A 15,608-nucleotide genomic window follows, 5' to 3' on the forward strand; every position below is an offset into this window, starting at 1 on the left:
TTTTAATCACTGGTCTTATTATTAAAATGACCTCCACCAACCAGAGAACAATTAACCTTCACTTCTACTTTCTTTTCAGTTTTTTTTAATGGTTTGAAATTTCTTCATTGAAATCCTTACCTGGAATGAGCACTACCATACTTCTTACTTGGACAATATGCATGTTGAACATTTTAGCCAACTACATAACCCCTCCACTCCCCCGCGTGGTATTTCCATGAGCATTACATGTGCGAGTGCATTCTTTATATGGCTACGTTATTGTCCAAAAACCCACAACAGTATATGATTAACATATGGTTTTGTTTATTTCCAATTATTAAAAATCTCCCTAATCATAAATGATGATAACTCATCACTATTGGTTTTGGTCCTATCCCATGGAAAGTTGTTGGATATAGTGGGTCTCTTTCAGAGCTCCTCTGCTCCAATCATGAATAGGGCAAGACTACATTGTTTCAATCCATAGAGTTTGCTTGACATTTTAGTATCTGGTTGGAGAAGTTACTCTTCATAATTATACTGCTCTTTACTAATTTGTCCTCCAGTTCATCAGGACACATGTGCCAGGTACAGTTAAAAGAGAGCGTATGGGCCTTCTCTGGAGAGTTCAAAATGATAGCATCTCTTCTTTGGACCCCACGTGCCCTTTCCCAGCAACCTGGAGAGTACAAGCAAAAGGACCACAAAATAGATGGTGTGGTACCTGGGCCCAGGGCCCAGCCACCAGCAGGAGGAGGGCCCACCTAATTATTCAAGAGATGGGACTAGACTGAAAGTACTCCTGTCCAGAGACTGTCCCTGCAGGACCCAGTGCACAAGGCAGTGCCTATGAGGACTGCTATCTGGCACGGGGGTGACCAGCAAAAACTATAATGGAAGGAACAGGGACACAAAGGTATGCCTAGCTCCATCAAAGTAAATGAGGTCGGCGCCCAGGACTTCTCTCCTGCAGTCAGAATTCATGTTCAGTGGCTCACTGCCCTGCAGTAGGTGATCAGCAGTACCCTTCGTGTCTATTGGACTCGAGAACAGTTCCCCTCCAGGAGAATGTGCTCATGTATACCATAAAGAACAAATGTTTTCCTTGGGACATTTTGATAGCAATAGTCGTCATCAAGTTTTTGTCGTCATCTTTCTGGTTTCATTAGAAATGGCAAAAACATGCAGAGTCCTTAGGCCTTCCCACACATGCACTAACACATGTGAATGGAAATGGCTTTTCTCCTGTCCTGCAACGTTCTGGCCTCAAGGTGGGTATCTACAAGCTTAGACGTGTATTTGGAGGCCCCTGTATTGGCCCTCGCACCAACCAACCTTGTTCACTAACGTCATGGCATAAACCAGCAGCTCCGTGTCGACCCCATCTTTTTCTTCCAGGATTTCCATGATATTTGACCAGGGTTTAACTCCTGAAAGCAGAGCACACAATCATTAGAAACAGCGATCTGACTGTCCAGCTCTCGTCACACACTGTCCCAGGCTTGATCTGCTTTTTCGCCCAAGGGTGGCAGTGTCTTTCCAATGGCAAATTCTCAAGTGTGACACTACCCTTAGCGTGGCCTGGAGCATGCTTATCATTAAGAATAGTATTTCCTGGCTGCTAACAATTTACCCAGTCATTGTTATTCCCTTGAAAATGGCACTCTTGGGGGTCAGGGTACCTCTCTACTCGCTTTGCAAACTTCCGTTTATATTAAACATGTAACGTTCAAAACACCCAGTCATGTACAACTCCTTTGACGTTGCACATCAATCACAAAAAGGGAAAAACTCTTACAGAAGTGTTCTCCACAACGTTCACCACCATCGTATCACACTGGTCTCCTGTGAGCACAGGGGGCATGGAAAAGCCATAGGGGGTCCTGAGCAAGAACTGCAAGACCTGGTCTAGCCATCATTTCAAGAGCAGAAGTACATACAGACGTGCACATATGTACTTATATTTATGATTATGGGGGAAATAGACTTATGTACATATATTTATAGGTTCAGTAGTAGGGTAGCAGGTGGACATTGGGCCTCCTCACGCGTACTCCCTCAATACAATAGCACCTTGCTCAGCTAAACGGTCAGTTCATGATACCCACCTTCCCGACATGATCGCTGAAGACAGACATGTGTGTAAGCAAACGTGGTGAAGAAAGCTGATGGTGCCCGGCTATCAAAAAGATATAGTGTCTGGGGCCTTAAAGGCTTGAAGGCAAACAAGCAGCCATCTAGCTCAGAAGCAACAAAGCCCACAGAGAAGAAGCACACATGCCTAAGTGTGTTGAAGGGATCAGGTAGCAGACACCAAAGAACAAAAAGCATCATTGTATGATCATCTTTCCCACATAAACGCTGAATATGAATGTGTGCAAAAGTAAGTGTGGTGAAGAAGGCTGATGGTGCCTGGCTATTGAGAGATATAGCGTCTGGGGACTTAAAGGCTTGAAAATAAGCAAGTGGCCATCTCGTCCAGAAGCAACAAAGCTCACATGGAAGCAGTACACCAACATATGTGATCATGAAGGGCCGAGGGGACCAGGTTTCAAGCAACAAAATCAGGGGGAAAAAATCATATCATTGTGAATGAAGGGAGTGCATAATGGGGACCCAATGCCCATCTGTAGACAACTGGACATCCCTTGCAGGGGGGTTGTGGGGAGGAGATGAAATCACTCAGGGTTCAGTGTAGCAATAATGAAACTCACAACCTTCCTCTAGTTCTTAAATACTTCCTCCCCCCCAACTATCATGATCCCAATTCTACCTTGAAAACCTGGTTAGACCAGAGGATGCACAGCAGTACAGTAGGGATCTGGAAATACAGGGAATCTAGGACAGATGAACTCCTCAGGACCAGCAGTGAGAGTGGCGATACCGGGAGGGAAGGGGGTGTAGAAAGGGGGAACCGATCAAAGGATCTACATATAACCTCCTCTCTGGGGGATGGGCAACAGGAAAGCGGGTAAAGGGAGATGCCGGGCAGTGTAAGATAAGATAAAATAATAATCTATAAATTACTAAGGGTTCACGAGGGAGGGGGGAACAGGGAGGAAAGGGGAGGGAAAAAAGGAAAATGAGCTGATTCCAGGAACCCAAGTGGAAGGCGAACTTTGAGAATGATGAGGGCAACGAATGTATAAGGGTGCTCTACTCAATTGATGTATGTATGGATTGTGGTAAGAGTTGTATGGGCCCCAATAAAATGATTGCTTTGTTTTTTTTTAAAAGAGCAGAAGTACAGTGATCTCCATGCAATCAGGGCACATACTTTCTTCTAGAGCCTCTTTGGTAAAGGATGTGCATAAGAGACAACCTTTCTTGCTGGAAGCCAGGAGGACTGGAAGCACCTGCTGAGGCTCCAGGGCTGCAGCCTTCAGGATGGTTTGCAACTCAATGCAGAGAAAACAAAAATGATCGCCACGGGACCCCTAGACAACATCATGATAAACAGATAAAGCACGGATGTCTTCGAGGATGTCCCTTTGCTCCGATCCACAAGCAATGCTCCGGGAAGTGGCAGTCAAGAAATCAAACGATGTATCGCATTGGGCACATCTGCTGCCCAAGACTTCCTTCAAGTGGTGAAGAACAAGGATGCCACTTGGAAAACGAATGTGTGTCTGACGCTGCCAGCCAGCGAGGGAAGCGACTTGTGGTGTTGAATGTGGAGGGACTGGTGCAAGAAGCCGGGTCGCAGCGGTTATGCCCAGGCGACGGGCGGCAGAGAAGAGGAAGATGCTTCCCATTCTGGGTCACTAAGCTTTCTCTAAAAGTATCTCAAAAGGGATGTCCCCTTCCCCACTTGGTGAAAATGAAATCCGCTAGAGACAAACAACAACAAATAAAGCTAACAAGTCAGCAAAGGTCAGTGGTTCCGAATGATAGTCCCTGGGCTAGTTGTGCCCACGTCGATTTTGAGAGAAGTTGCCCAAGGACCCAGACGGCATTGCCTGGTCTCGGAGCTCTCTGTACCGTGCCTGGGGTGCAGTACAATCATTCCAGCTCACAGCCTCCTTACAAGTCAGGGCAGCACTGCCCCTGCACTTCCCGAGATGGTAACTCTTCACGGGAGTAAAAAGCCTCCTCTTTCTCTCACGGGGAGGCTGGCGGTTTCAAACAGCTGACCTTGCATTAGCATCAAGTGCTTAACCCCCTATCAGGGCTCCGCTGGTATACAGCAGGGATTCAATAAAATATCTGCTGAGTAGTGACTGGAGCGTTCCCGGAAGGCACAGAGAGGTTTTCAGCTGGAGCACGTTTTACAAAAGCCAGCAGGGCTGATGTCTGTCGTCACAATCCATGGATTGTGCTGGAATCTTAACTCCTACACATGTCACCTGTGGTGGTAATCCCGTTGGAGAATAGTTTGCTAGGTTGTTGAGGCCCTGTTATTGTTGGGTGTGTCCTAAATCTAATCACTTCCAAGCAACAAGCCCACATGGAAGAAGCACGCCAGCCTGTGGAATCAGGTAACAGGCACCAGAAGGCCCCAAACTAAACAAACAAAACATATTGTTCAGAATGAGGGGGACCAGAGCAGAGACTCAAAACCCATCTGTAGACAATAGGACATCCCCTCACAGAAGGGTCACAGGAAGGGATGAGTCAACCAGGGTTCAGTATAGCCCCGATGAAACACACACTATTCCTCTGGTTCTTTGAGGATTCCTCACCCCCCACTATCATGACCCCAGTCCTGCCTTTCAGTTCTGGCTAGACTGGAGCATGTACACTGGTACAGATAAGAGCTCACCACACACAGAATCTAGGTCAGTAAACCCCTCAGGAACAGAAATAGGAGTAGAGATACTAGAGATACCAGGAGGGTAAAGGGAGAGGGGAGGGGAGGAAGGGGGAACCGATTACAATAATCAACACATAACTCTCCCCACCCCCAGAGGGATGAACAATGGATATGAAAACAATAATAATTTATCATTTATCAATGAATCAAAAGGGTGGGAAGGAGGGAGGACAAAAAGAGGAGCTCATATCAAGGGCTCAAATAGAAAGTAAATACTTAGAAAATGATGATGGCAACATATGTACAAAGATACAGCTGATGTATGGATTGTTATAAGAGCTGTAAGAACCCTAATAAAATGATCTTTAAAAAGTAAAGTGATTAGACAAAGAAGAAAGCCTATGAGGGGGAAATAAGTACCAGGTGATAACAACAGCAGATGAGGCTACAAGCCAAGGGCTGCTGGCTGCTGGCAGCTGAAATAGACAAAGGAGGGCCTGCCCCCTAGAGTCACTCTGAATTTGGACTTGTAGCTTCCTGGGATGTGAGAACATAACTCTATTCTCTAACGCCATCCACTTGCCGTAGTTTTGTTACAGCGGCACTAAGAAACTGAGACCCATTGTGCAGGAGGAAGGACACACAGGGATTTACACAGGGCCTCGCCCTTTGCTGGTTCCATAGAGTTCTGTGTATGTATAGGGTGAGGAGAGGCAGGATCTTTACATAGACCACGTGTAACAGAGAAAGAGCTCCCAAAGTAACAGGACAGATGGAGGCTCAGAAGACTCATCCATAAACCAGAGTGTAACATCTACTTGGGCTGCAAACCACAAGGTCAGCAGTTTGAAACCAAGTCACTCCTCCGGCGTGGAGGACAAGGCTTTCTACTCCCAGCGCCAGTCTCAGAAACCCACAGGGGAAGTCCTCCCCTCTCCTGGAGAGTCGCTGTGATTCGGAATTGACTCGAAGGCACTGAAGTTGAGTTTTGGAATTTGGGGAGGGCCCTTGGAGATAGTGCACTTGGCTGTCTTTCTTCCTTAGTCCTGAGGAAGTACATTAACCAGCCAACCAACCAAACCAGTTGCTTCAAGTCGGTTCCCACAGTGGCCACCCACAGGGGCTCGGAGGCTATAGCCTTTGGAGAGCCAGAGACTAAGCTTTAGCTCTGAGGTACCTCTGGGAGACTTTGAACCATCAACCTCCTGGCTATTAGTCAAGCACTTAACTGTTCGTGCCACCCAGGCACTCCAAAGAGGTACATTAGCAGCTTTAACTTAACCGTTAGGTCTGTTCTTCTGCCACTGGGCAGCGACCTTCGTTTCGGGCGCTGACGTTTACAACCACATGCATATCCGACAGGTAAAGGAATTATCCAGAAAGAATGCCCAGCGTGGTGTCCGCTCCCTCACTCATCCTAAGGGGGCCAGTGGTGCTGACTCCCAAGCTTCCTCACAAGCCTCCCACACAGGCTCCAGGCCAGTCCTCTTCCCAGCAAACCACAGTCCTTCTCTCGTACATCCAAGACACAGCAGAAACCGCACCCTACATTGCTGCCTCTCTTCCTTCCCGCCTGTGTGTCTGCATGCAGCCCACGGGAAAACAACACAGCTCGCATGGTCAACTCCCCTCTGCACCCAGGTGTCTTTCAACACGATGGACAAACATGCCGCACGCAGAGACTTCTGTTCTAAGTAGTCATGGAAAGGGAGCTGGACTCCTGTCGGCCTCTCTCTTCTGCCATGCTGTGTGTGAACCTCACAGAGCCGTGCGGCCTCCAGCATAAGCCTGAGACAGGGCTGCGTCAAAGGATGGCTGGGGTGAAGGGGGAAAGGGGTGTGTGCGCCCGTTAAGCATGTGTGATACACGTGTTTGAGAATTATGTCATATCCCATCACCTTGCACTTGGATGAACAATGGGAGGCCGTCAGGAATAGGGCTGAATCAAGTTAATGTGACTCAAGATTCAGGCCTGGCATTTCCAAATAAGTAACTCTGTCTGGTCAGGTGCCCCCCCTCTCCCCCTCTGCCTCTGCCTGGCCGATTGTAAGGAAGGCCAGGGCCACCCAAAGGAGCAGAGAGTGCACGTTCCTGTGGACCCACAATGGTGGCAAGGAAAGGCAGTCTCAGTGGGTGCAGCGAGCTTCCGTGAGCACTCACTGACCCCCACCCCACCCCAGGGGGAACCTGCCCCCCAAAGATGACAGGAGGTACCATGCCATGTCCCTGAGATGACTGCATTTTACGCACACAGCACCCACGGCGTTGCTTTTATTGTTTTCCAAATCACACGACCTCTGGCGTGGTCATTTCCTGTGAGCACTGCGGCACCACTTGCTTGAGTGTGCTACGTGTGGAAACTAGTCAACACAATTCCCCATCTCCGGGCCAGCCTATGAGCCCAAGCGCCAGACGCCTGGCCAAATGGGAACAGTCCCCGTTTCATGCGCTCACAGTATTGCCTAGCCTCTACGATGGACTCTGCAGAGCCCGGGCGGTGTCATGGTTATGAATTGGGCTGCTAACCACAAGGTCAGCAGTTCAAAAAAAGCAGCCGTTATGATGGACAAAGACACGGCTTTCCAGGACAGATTAAACCCCTCAGAAACAGTAATGGGAACAGGGACACCATGCGGGTCGGCGGAGGTGTGGGAAGGGGGAGAGGAGGGGAACTGATACCAGTGATGGATGTACACCACCACTACCACCCACCGCCTGAGAGGGACGGACAACAGAAAGGCGAAGGGATACAGCGGACAGTGGAAGCTATGGATATAGACATATAATTTATCAAGGGTTCATGAGGGTGGGAGGGAGGGAAAAAAGAGGAGTTGACACCAAGGGCTCAAGAAGAAAGAAAATGTTTTGAAAACAATGATGGCAACATATGTACAAGTGTGCTTGACATAGTTGATTTATGGACTGTTATGATATCTGTAAGAGCCCTCAATAAGATGATCTAAATTAAAATAATAATAAAGACAAGGTTTTCTACTCCCGTGTACCCGTCTGGAAAACCCACAGGGCAGTTCTCCCCTGACCTCTAGGGTCACTGTGGGTCAGAGCTGACTGGTGGCAGGGTGTGTTGTTTGTTTGGGGGTCATGATGGAACTCTAGCGTGCACCTGGTGTCGCAATGGCTAGGAGTCAGCGGCGAGTCAAAAGGCCAGTGGCTTACGCTCTTCCGCAGATCTGGGGGTGGGATGGGGGAGGAAGGCTAGCTATCTGTCCCCATAAAGAGAATGGCCTGAGGAAACTTATGGGGTAGCTCTACTCTGTCCCATCAGGTCTCCGTGAACTGAAGTCGACTGGACAGCACACACAGCTTAACGGACTCTGGGGTCCCCTGGCGATATGGCTCAGCCACTGGTTGACTGGCTGATGGTGGATGGTGCATGTCTCCTCGCTCCTTTAGCAAGCCCTCTCTTCGTGGAAGAGCAAGTCATTCACATTGGAAAGAGAGAGCCCCCGGCTTCACCCCTGGGTGGCCAGCAGAGTGCTCATAAAGCAGAGACATTTTTTCTGGGACAACTTCTTTTGCTTTAGGGGAGAAGCCTATTTTTTTTTTAGAACACAGAGCTTGTTTGTTGGTTTTACTTCCACACGCCCATTCTCCACTACCAACACCCCAGAGGAATGTACCCCAGCCACGTCGAGAAGTAAAATTGATGGTTTATTTATAAATTAGGGAATGAATAGGCATGCTTGACTTGCCCTCGGTCACCTCTGGCATCCCTGTCCCTCGTCCAACTGAGAGGGAGATGGAGCACAGCTTCCAGGCTGGCAAGGTAGCGGCCCACCTGGTCATCACATCGCTCTCTGCACAACGCCCTGGCATAGTTCAACATAGTTCTGTGTTTCACGTCATCCTGCGGCCCAGGACCAATTTCACTAGCAGTAAAATCAGATGATGTGATGTGTGTGCCTTACGCATTCACAGCCAAGACCACACATGTCCATAACGAAACATGCTAGCGAACCACATGTGATTAGCTATTTCTGACTTTTTTCCATGGGCGCCGTGGCTTTCTCTCTGTTCCCTTCAGCTGTTCATGCTCAATAGCAGACGGCCAATCTCAGCTGCCAAACGTGTAAGAACATTTTATAGGGGAAAGCCATCAAGTTGAGAAATGAATCCACTGGGGTTTTGCTTGTTGGTTTGCTTTTACAAGTTGGGAAAAGATGGCATCGTCGGGTCTTGGTAGGGGGACCCTGGGCCCCAGGGAGCCTCTGGCTGGGATGGTGGCTCATGGGAAGAAAGGCTCTGTGCTCCTGTCTGCATGGTTCCTCTCCCAATGCGAAGTCTCCGGAAGGAAGCTCTGCGATCCCAGGTCAATGAAGCCAAATGAGACCCTACAGATCACGAGAAAATGCCCAGGCCCTGCATGACCAGGGCCCCTGGGTGGTGAGGAATGTAGGGAGGAAGTCGGTGAGCCCATGAATTGTCAGAAGCGAGCCTCTGTGTTGACGAGGAGGATGAGCCCTCCCAGGATGCGGGACAGGAGCTGTCCTGTGACTGTCTTTCGGAACACCCACCGCTGCTGGCCCCAGACCTAATTGAACTGCCTTGGGGAAAGCTGGCTGCAGTTTCTGAGCTACTGTGCATGCAGGGCCATGCAGTTCCTGTAAGGACTCTTAGCTGGCCCCTATCTGCTCTCTGCCATCAGGGTCGTTGTGGTCAGCTGGCAACCTGCTGTGGTAGAAAGAAATCGGCTCCATGAACTCTGGGTTTTCTCCTTCTTGTGCTGTACAGAGACCTAGCATTACGCTCCTGGCCTTTCAATGACTCTGCAGGTACTGACACTTATCTGTGGGTTTCAGGGATGCTATAGGAGCCCCAGATCAGCCCCCAGACCAGTAACTTCTCCTAGTGGACAGCCACACTGTAAAGTTGCCAGGAGGTGAGCTCCTTTTGCCTGTGGAGTTGGGGCTGGACACTGGGCCTGTGAGCAATGCTGAGTCACATCACAAATGGCTTGGGTCAAGAGGTGCCCGCAAGTCCTTGGCTGCATTTGGACAGCTAAGTCTAGGTTGCTGTGGACACAAGCGCACATGTGCGCGCATTCACGAAACTGTAAAGAACATGAGCCCCCAGCGCCAGCATTTAACAGTGGTGATCTCTGGCTGGTGAGATGACAGGAGCCCCTCCCTGCCATCTTTCACCATGCACTAACCCAGCGATGTGCCTATGGTGGTTAGGAAGGGCAAAATAAACAACATGCTGCCACTTCCGCATCGGGTTCCCGACATCAGAAGGGCCAAAGGGTAATGCCCACAGACAGACCCTGTGCTCCTTCCTTACTAACAGGGGCATGGGGATTTGGGAGCCCAGGATGGGCAGGGTGCAGTGCAGGAGGCAGACAGGGGAGCAGGTGGACAGGGGCAGGGTGGTGAAGGGTCTTCTGAGTCAGGAAAAGGGGCTTGGACTTTGTCCTGGAGGCCCTGGGAAGCCACAGGGAAGTGATGGCTGGAGAGGGAAGTGACCAGATCTGGGTCTTAGAAGAGCACCTCCAATAGCAGAGGCCAGGGTGGCACTTTGGGGTGACAGGTGGGCGGGGGTATTCCAGGTGAGAGTTAATAAACGACCCAAGTAAGTCAGGGGCAATGGGATGAAAGAAAGGAAGGGGTAAGGTTCAAGCCAGACCTGGGGGTTAGATCCGGTGAAGCACAGTGTGAAGCCAGGCCAGGTGAGTGAGAGAGGGAAGGAGGCAGGGTGCCCCCAGACAGGAGTAGAATAGGAAGATAGACTGGGTGTACTCAGGGGGGTCTGCCCTCAGAACAGGGTGGAGGAGAAAGGATAGAGATCTGCTTGTTTCTGATCTTCCCTGTGTAAATCCCTGAGTGCTTTTCTTTGTCCACTCACATTCTGTCCCTCTGCTTTGTGTAAATGTCCACTCTTCGCCAATCAACATGGTCAGATTCCAAAGGCCCGGTCATTACGAAAGACGATTGGCTTTCGGGGAAAACGGAAGATGAGCACATCGGATTCCAAAATGGAGAATGACCTCATTACAGAGCTGTCGGATTACATCATTGCATAACCACCAAACCACCAGGGATCTGGGCCCAGCCAGGTTGACACATAACCTCAACCATCACGGCCAATCGTTACTCTCCATCTTGGCATTCGTTACCACCAGATGTCTGTCATCAATGTGCAAAATAGTTGGCTAGCAGATTTTTACTAGTATTGTCAAATTGTTGTGAAGCAATATCTCATGATCCGTAATCCATAAGTGTGGAGTAGGTGTGCTTACTATTCTTATATATATGGCTCCTAAATTAAGAAGTCAAAAATATGGGAGGAAGCCAAACAACAAAATCACAGCAGGCCCGCGTGGCTCAGAGGAGGCCCGTGCCCCACAGGGTGTTCACTGGCGGCGATCTTTCCACAGCCGGTCACCAGGACTTTCGGGTGGACTTGAACCGCCAGCTCTTCAGTTCACAGCTGAAGGCTTTGACCCATTTGTGCCACAAGGATCCATAGGCATCAAACGGCCACTGAATTCTCTCTTCCACAGACACGGGCCGGGAAGGCCTTCCTACGCTGGATCGTCCACCTTGATGACACAAGGGGAGGAGGCAGCTGCTACTTACTCACCTCTTTTCGTGTCCACAGCCGAGACAGCCTGGATTAAAAGCGGGGCGTTGGACCCCGAGTACTCCACAAAGACAAGCAGCAGCTTCAGGGCCGTCTTCACTACCAGGCGGAACTGGGGAGAGAAATTCAGACCATGATGTACCTGCAGACATGGCCTTGCACAAGGAGAGCCTCGCCCGGGAAACAGTGGCTGGCGCCCAATGCTGGCTTTGACCTTGACATTCCTCTAGGAAGGTGGCTCCCACGGCTCCCTCATCCGATTCTCACAGGCACCACTGGGGAGAGAGTCTATCTTTATGCCCATTGGACAGATCAGGAAATTGAGGTCCAAAGCAGCCTGCCCTAGACGAGATAGCTAGCAAGACAGAGGACCAGAGTTTGAGCCAAGGGCATCTGGCCCCCAGCACTCACCTCAAACAAGTCTCTCCACAAACAAGTCCGCATTTGTGGAGTTCATGACTGCTTCTCATGAGGACAAAGGAACAATGACAACGAACATACATGCTTCCCACCGTGCTTGGATTCTTCCTTTGTTTGGAATCGCAAGGCAGACTCAGAGTGGTTAGGGGCATGAAGAAACTTTAAGACGTGCAGAAACTTAGGGACCAGCTGAAGAATGCCATGCATCCCAGACAATTCCTCTAAAGTCATGTGACAACCACTGGCTCTGTCTCCTGTCGTACTTGCCAGGCAGCTAACGCTCCTCTCTTGGCTCCACACCTCCACTACTGCCCGGGTTCTTAGCTGCCTTGTCTGGAAAATTCCTCAAGCTACTGCAACATTCCCTGGTCCTTCTTTGTCACTTTCCCACGGACACCACCCAAATGAAATTACCCTTGCCCATGTTGCCACTGACCCTCAATGCTGTCCAACCAATGGCTACATCTCTGCCCATTGTAACTCCGCCCTCTGCATCACATGAGGCAACTCACTCCTCCCTCCAGAAAGAGTCTCCTCTCCCGGACCACAACTTTTCTGTTTCTCTACGTGCGGAGAGATCTGTGTATACGCCTCTAGGCGAGTCTATCCAGGCCCTAGTTTCAAATTCAATATATGACCCAAAGCTAAATATTTCCTTCCAGGCCAGACCAAACTTCTGAGCCTCGGGGTCCATTAGCCACCTGGTTCCCAACATCTTCACTGGGAGGCCAAGAGGCACTTGGAAGTCAGTGTGACCAAAGTATAGCTCTCATTCTATATGCATGCTCATGCCCTCCCACTGTCGACCTATTTCTTCCCTTTCAAAGTCTTCCCCTCTCAGTACAGGGCCTCACTGGGGACGTGGGGGCGAGGAGCATGGGACTAACACTGCACATCTCCCACCCTGGTTTCTCAATCAGTCCTTCTGCCAGCACTGTCAGAACTTCTACAAGGCCTCTCCTGAATCTCTCTCCAACTCTCTATTTCTCCTGGCCCCCGCTTGACCACATTGATGGCCACCTCCATGCTCCCTGCTGTAGTCCATTCTCTAAACTGTAGCCAGAGGGGACTAATAAGCAGCCTCATGCTAAATGAAGACTGAAGTTATCAAGTATTTCATTTTGGATCATTCAACACATGGGTCCGCAATCACTACTCAAAGCAGCCGCAGTCAAGAAAGTAAATGATAAATTGCACTAGGAAATTCTGCTGCCAAAGACCTCTTTACAATGTTAAAAAGCAAAGATGCCATTTTGAGGACCAAGGTGTGTGTGGTAGTTACATAATCTCCTGTTACCTTGATGATATTAAGAGTGAAGGGGTGGAGTTCAGTCTGTCAATCAGGTTGCAGCTTGCTGACCTCATTTAAAGGTATGACAGAGGTGAATATCTCACTGGAGGCGAGACCCACACTCTCTCTGCCTTCCTATTGCTGCTGCTGAGACCCTCAGAAAGCTGGAGGAGCCACATGGAGACCCACGCCAACATCGGAATGCTTCCACTGCCACTGGATCCACAAGACATTCTACCCACCAGCCTGTGATCTTCCTGCATTCAGCACCATTGCATATACTGCATGATACTCAAGAGAAATATATGAACTAATAGCAGACATATGGGCTAATATCGGAATTAAGGACTTCATCTGGACCGGGCTGGGCTGTTTTCTCAATAAACAATTGCTCTTTGATATAAAGCTCTTTCTGATATATACGAATATCCCTGGATTTGTTTCTCTAGCCAACCCGGCCTTGCACGGTGTGCGTGACCCAGGTCACGGTATTTTCAATTGTGCCATTGGCATGCAAAAGGTGGGTGAGGAGTAAGAAAGAAGAAATGATGCGTTCAAATGATGGGCAAAGTATGTTGCATATGACAAGGACTTCAAGAAGAATGAGCAATGTCTTGGGAGGAAATAAAAGTCAGAAGGCTCCTGAGACATGAGGATGGCTAGACTTTTGTCACCAAGAGGGACCAGTCCTCGGAGAAGGCCATCAGCCACGAGAGTGTCAACAGTGTTCGCTTCTGTTGGGTATGGGGTTCTAATCCGTTGGAAGCGACATGACAGCACCAATCACCACCCCACGAATTGAATTCTTCAGAAGACCGTGCGTTCTTTAGGGGTCCTTATCCTCCCAACTCAAGTCCCACATTTGGTTCTCGGTTCACGGAGCAGAAAGAGAAGAAACCCAGTGTTTTTCTCAATAACTCCAGCCTGGGGGCGGAGGACGGCGAGGCATGCCACAGTGAACTGTGCTCTTTGTGAATTTGAGCTGAAAACATTTCCTCAAGGAAATTCAAAAAGCGAGCAAGCCCAGGCTTGGTTGCTCCTTGGTGGGTGGACCATCATTATGTGGTTTCAGTCTTCGAAATGCTTCCTGGCAAGGAAGCTGGCTGCTGCCCAAGCCCACTTCCCCCATGAGCGGGTTCCTCGGGCCTCCAGGGCCCAGTTCACTGAGCTTTCTTCTGAGCATCTCTGCTGTTGGGGGTCTTTGCATGGCAGGGGTCAGAATCGCCACATTTCTCTCCCCTGAGAGGCTCTCCAATTAAGAAACCACTGTTTTCTAGCAAAACCTCCCCCTTGGTTTTCTGTTGGCCTCCACATGCCTGTTCACATCTCCCTATCTTTGGTTGTAAGAGCGTTCCTTAGAGTTCCTTGGCACTGAAAGTATTCCTTCAGATTCAGGGTTTTCAATTCTCTGTGCATCTGACGTCCATTGAATCTAAGTGTATGTTTGTGTGCTTTTAAAACTATGCAAAGTGAATCACGAAGCAGTAAACTCCTCTGGGGATGCGGGGGAACAGAGCGAAGGTCTTAGAGGGTTACGTTTATGGAGATGCGTGGTACTAATTACAAACAGGTCCTAACTCGTCACCAACTATGTCCACTAGGGTTCCTCCTCAGAAAGAGCTCGCTAGCACGGCTGCACAGGCATAAGAGTGACAAGAGGACATTACTTCAAAGGGATTCGCCAGCAAACTTTCTATAGTCCAGGAACCAATTGATTCGATGGCCTGATGTATCCAGAAGCAGTCACCACCTTCTCCCAGCCCCCCCAATGACCCCAAACCTTAGAGCAGCCCCCGGGGGGGCCCACATTCCTACCCATCCAGGTCCAAGCCCATGAGGCGAGCACTGCTCTTCATAAGCCTCCCTTGGCACCACGGGCATTTATCATCAGGACCTCAGTACAGCAGGGCAGCCCTGCCCTCGCCTGTGGCGTCCTCAGGACTGCCGGCACGTGCGCACCCACCAGGCCATACTCTCTTCTGAGCCATAGGGTTTTCATCGGCTAAGTACCAGCAGCATCACCTCGCCTTTCTTCCTAGTCTATCGTAGCCTAGAAATTCTGCTGAACCCCCCTTCTCCCCGCACCCCATCCACTTGGTATTTGAACTACTGGTGGCAGAGCTTCTAGTAACAGCAACACACACGCCACTGCCGGACAAGCTGGCAGGGAGGGGGTGCGGTGGGGTGGGGTGCCTAGTTGAGACACATTCTGCGTGGGCAGTTTCGCGACTGTAGAGTGTCAGCTCACATCCCAGGGAGAGGTGAGACCAGAGGGGTCACGGGGGAGCAAGCAGGAGAGGGAGGTGCAGGTCACAATGGCAGCCAGAGTGAGGGTCTCAGGGGAGGAGGGGTGCACCGAGCTGCACAGATGCCCAGGAGGGGCTCGGTGCCTGGCTTAGCCACTGCAGCGTCTCAGAGGGTCACAGTTGCCCAGTGCCACTCCTGGGCGAGTTGCTCAACCATCAGCCCCACTGAGTGCTCCTTTGTATTCTAATTGCAGCGCCTTCCACGATTGGAGGCCTGTCCTTCTGTCGAGCCCTGAGGGACGATCAAGCAGAAGGA

At 50.0% G+C, this 15,608-nt stretch overlaps 1 protein-coding gene across 8 annotated transcripts in view; it reads right to left on the reverse strand.

Moving 5' to 3' along the window:
* FHOD3 (formin homology 2 domain containing 3) overlaps nucleotides 1-15,608 on the reverse strand; it is a 475,205-nt gene that overhangs the window by 160,090 nt on the left and 299,507 nt on the right. For all 8 annotated transcript variants that reach the window (XM_075533135.1, XM_075533134.1, XM_075533133.1 and 5 more), the window contains exons 7-8: nucleotides 11,336-11,447; nucleotides 1,318-1,412 (exon numbers count right to left, since the gene is read on the reverse strand). In XM_075533135.1, coding sequence (XP_075389250.1) covers nucleotides 1,318-1,412; nucleotides 11,336-11,447 — 207 coding nt within the window. The remainder of the gene's footprint in view (nucleotides 1-1,317; nucleotides 1,413-11,335; nucleotides 11,448-15,608) is intronic.

The sequence above is a fragment of the Tenrec ecaudatus genome, chromosome 15 (assembly GCF_050624435.1).
Source record: "Tenrec ecaudatus isolate mTenEca1 chromosome 15, mTenEca1.hap1, whole genome shotgun sequence".
NCBI lineage: Eukaryota > Metazoa > Chordata > Mammalia > Afrosoricida > Tenrecidae > Tenrec > Tenrec ecaudatus.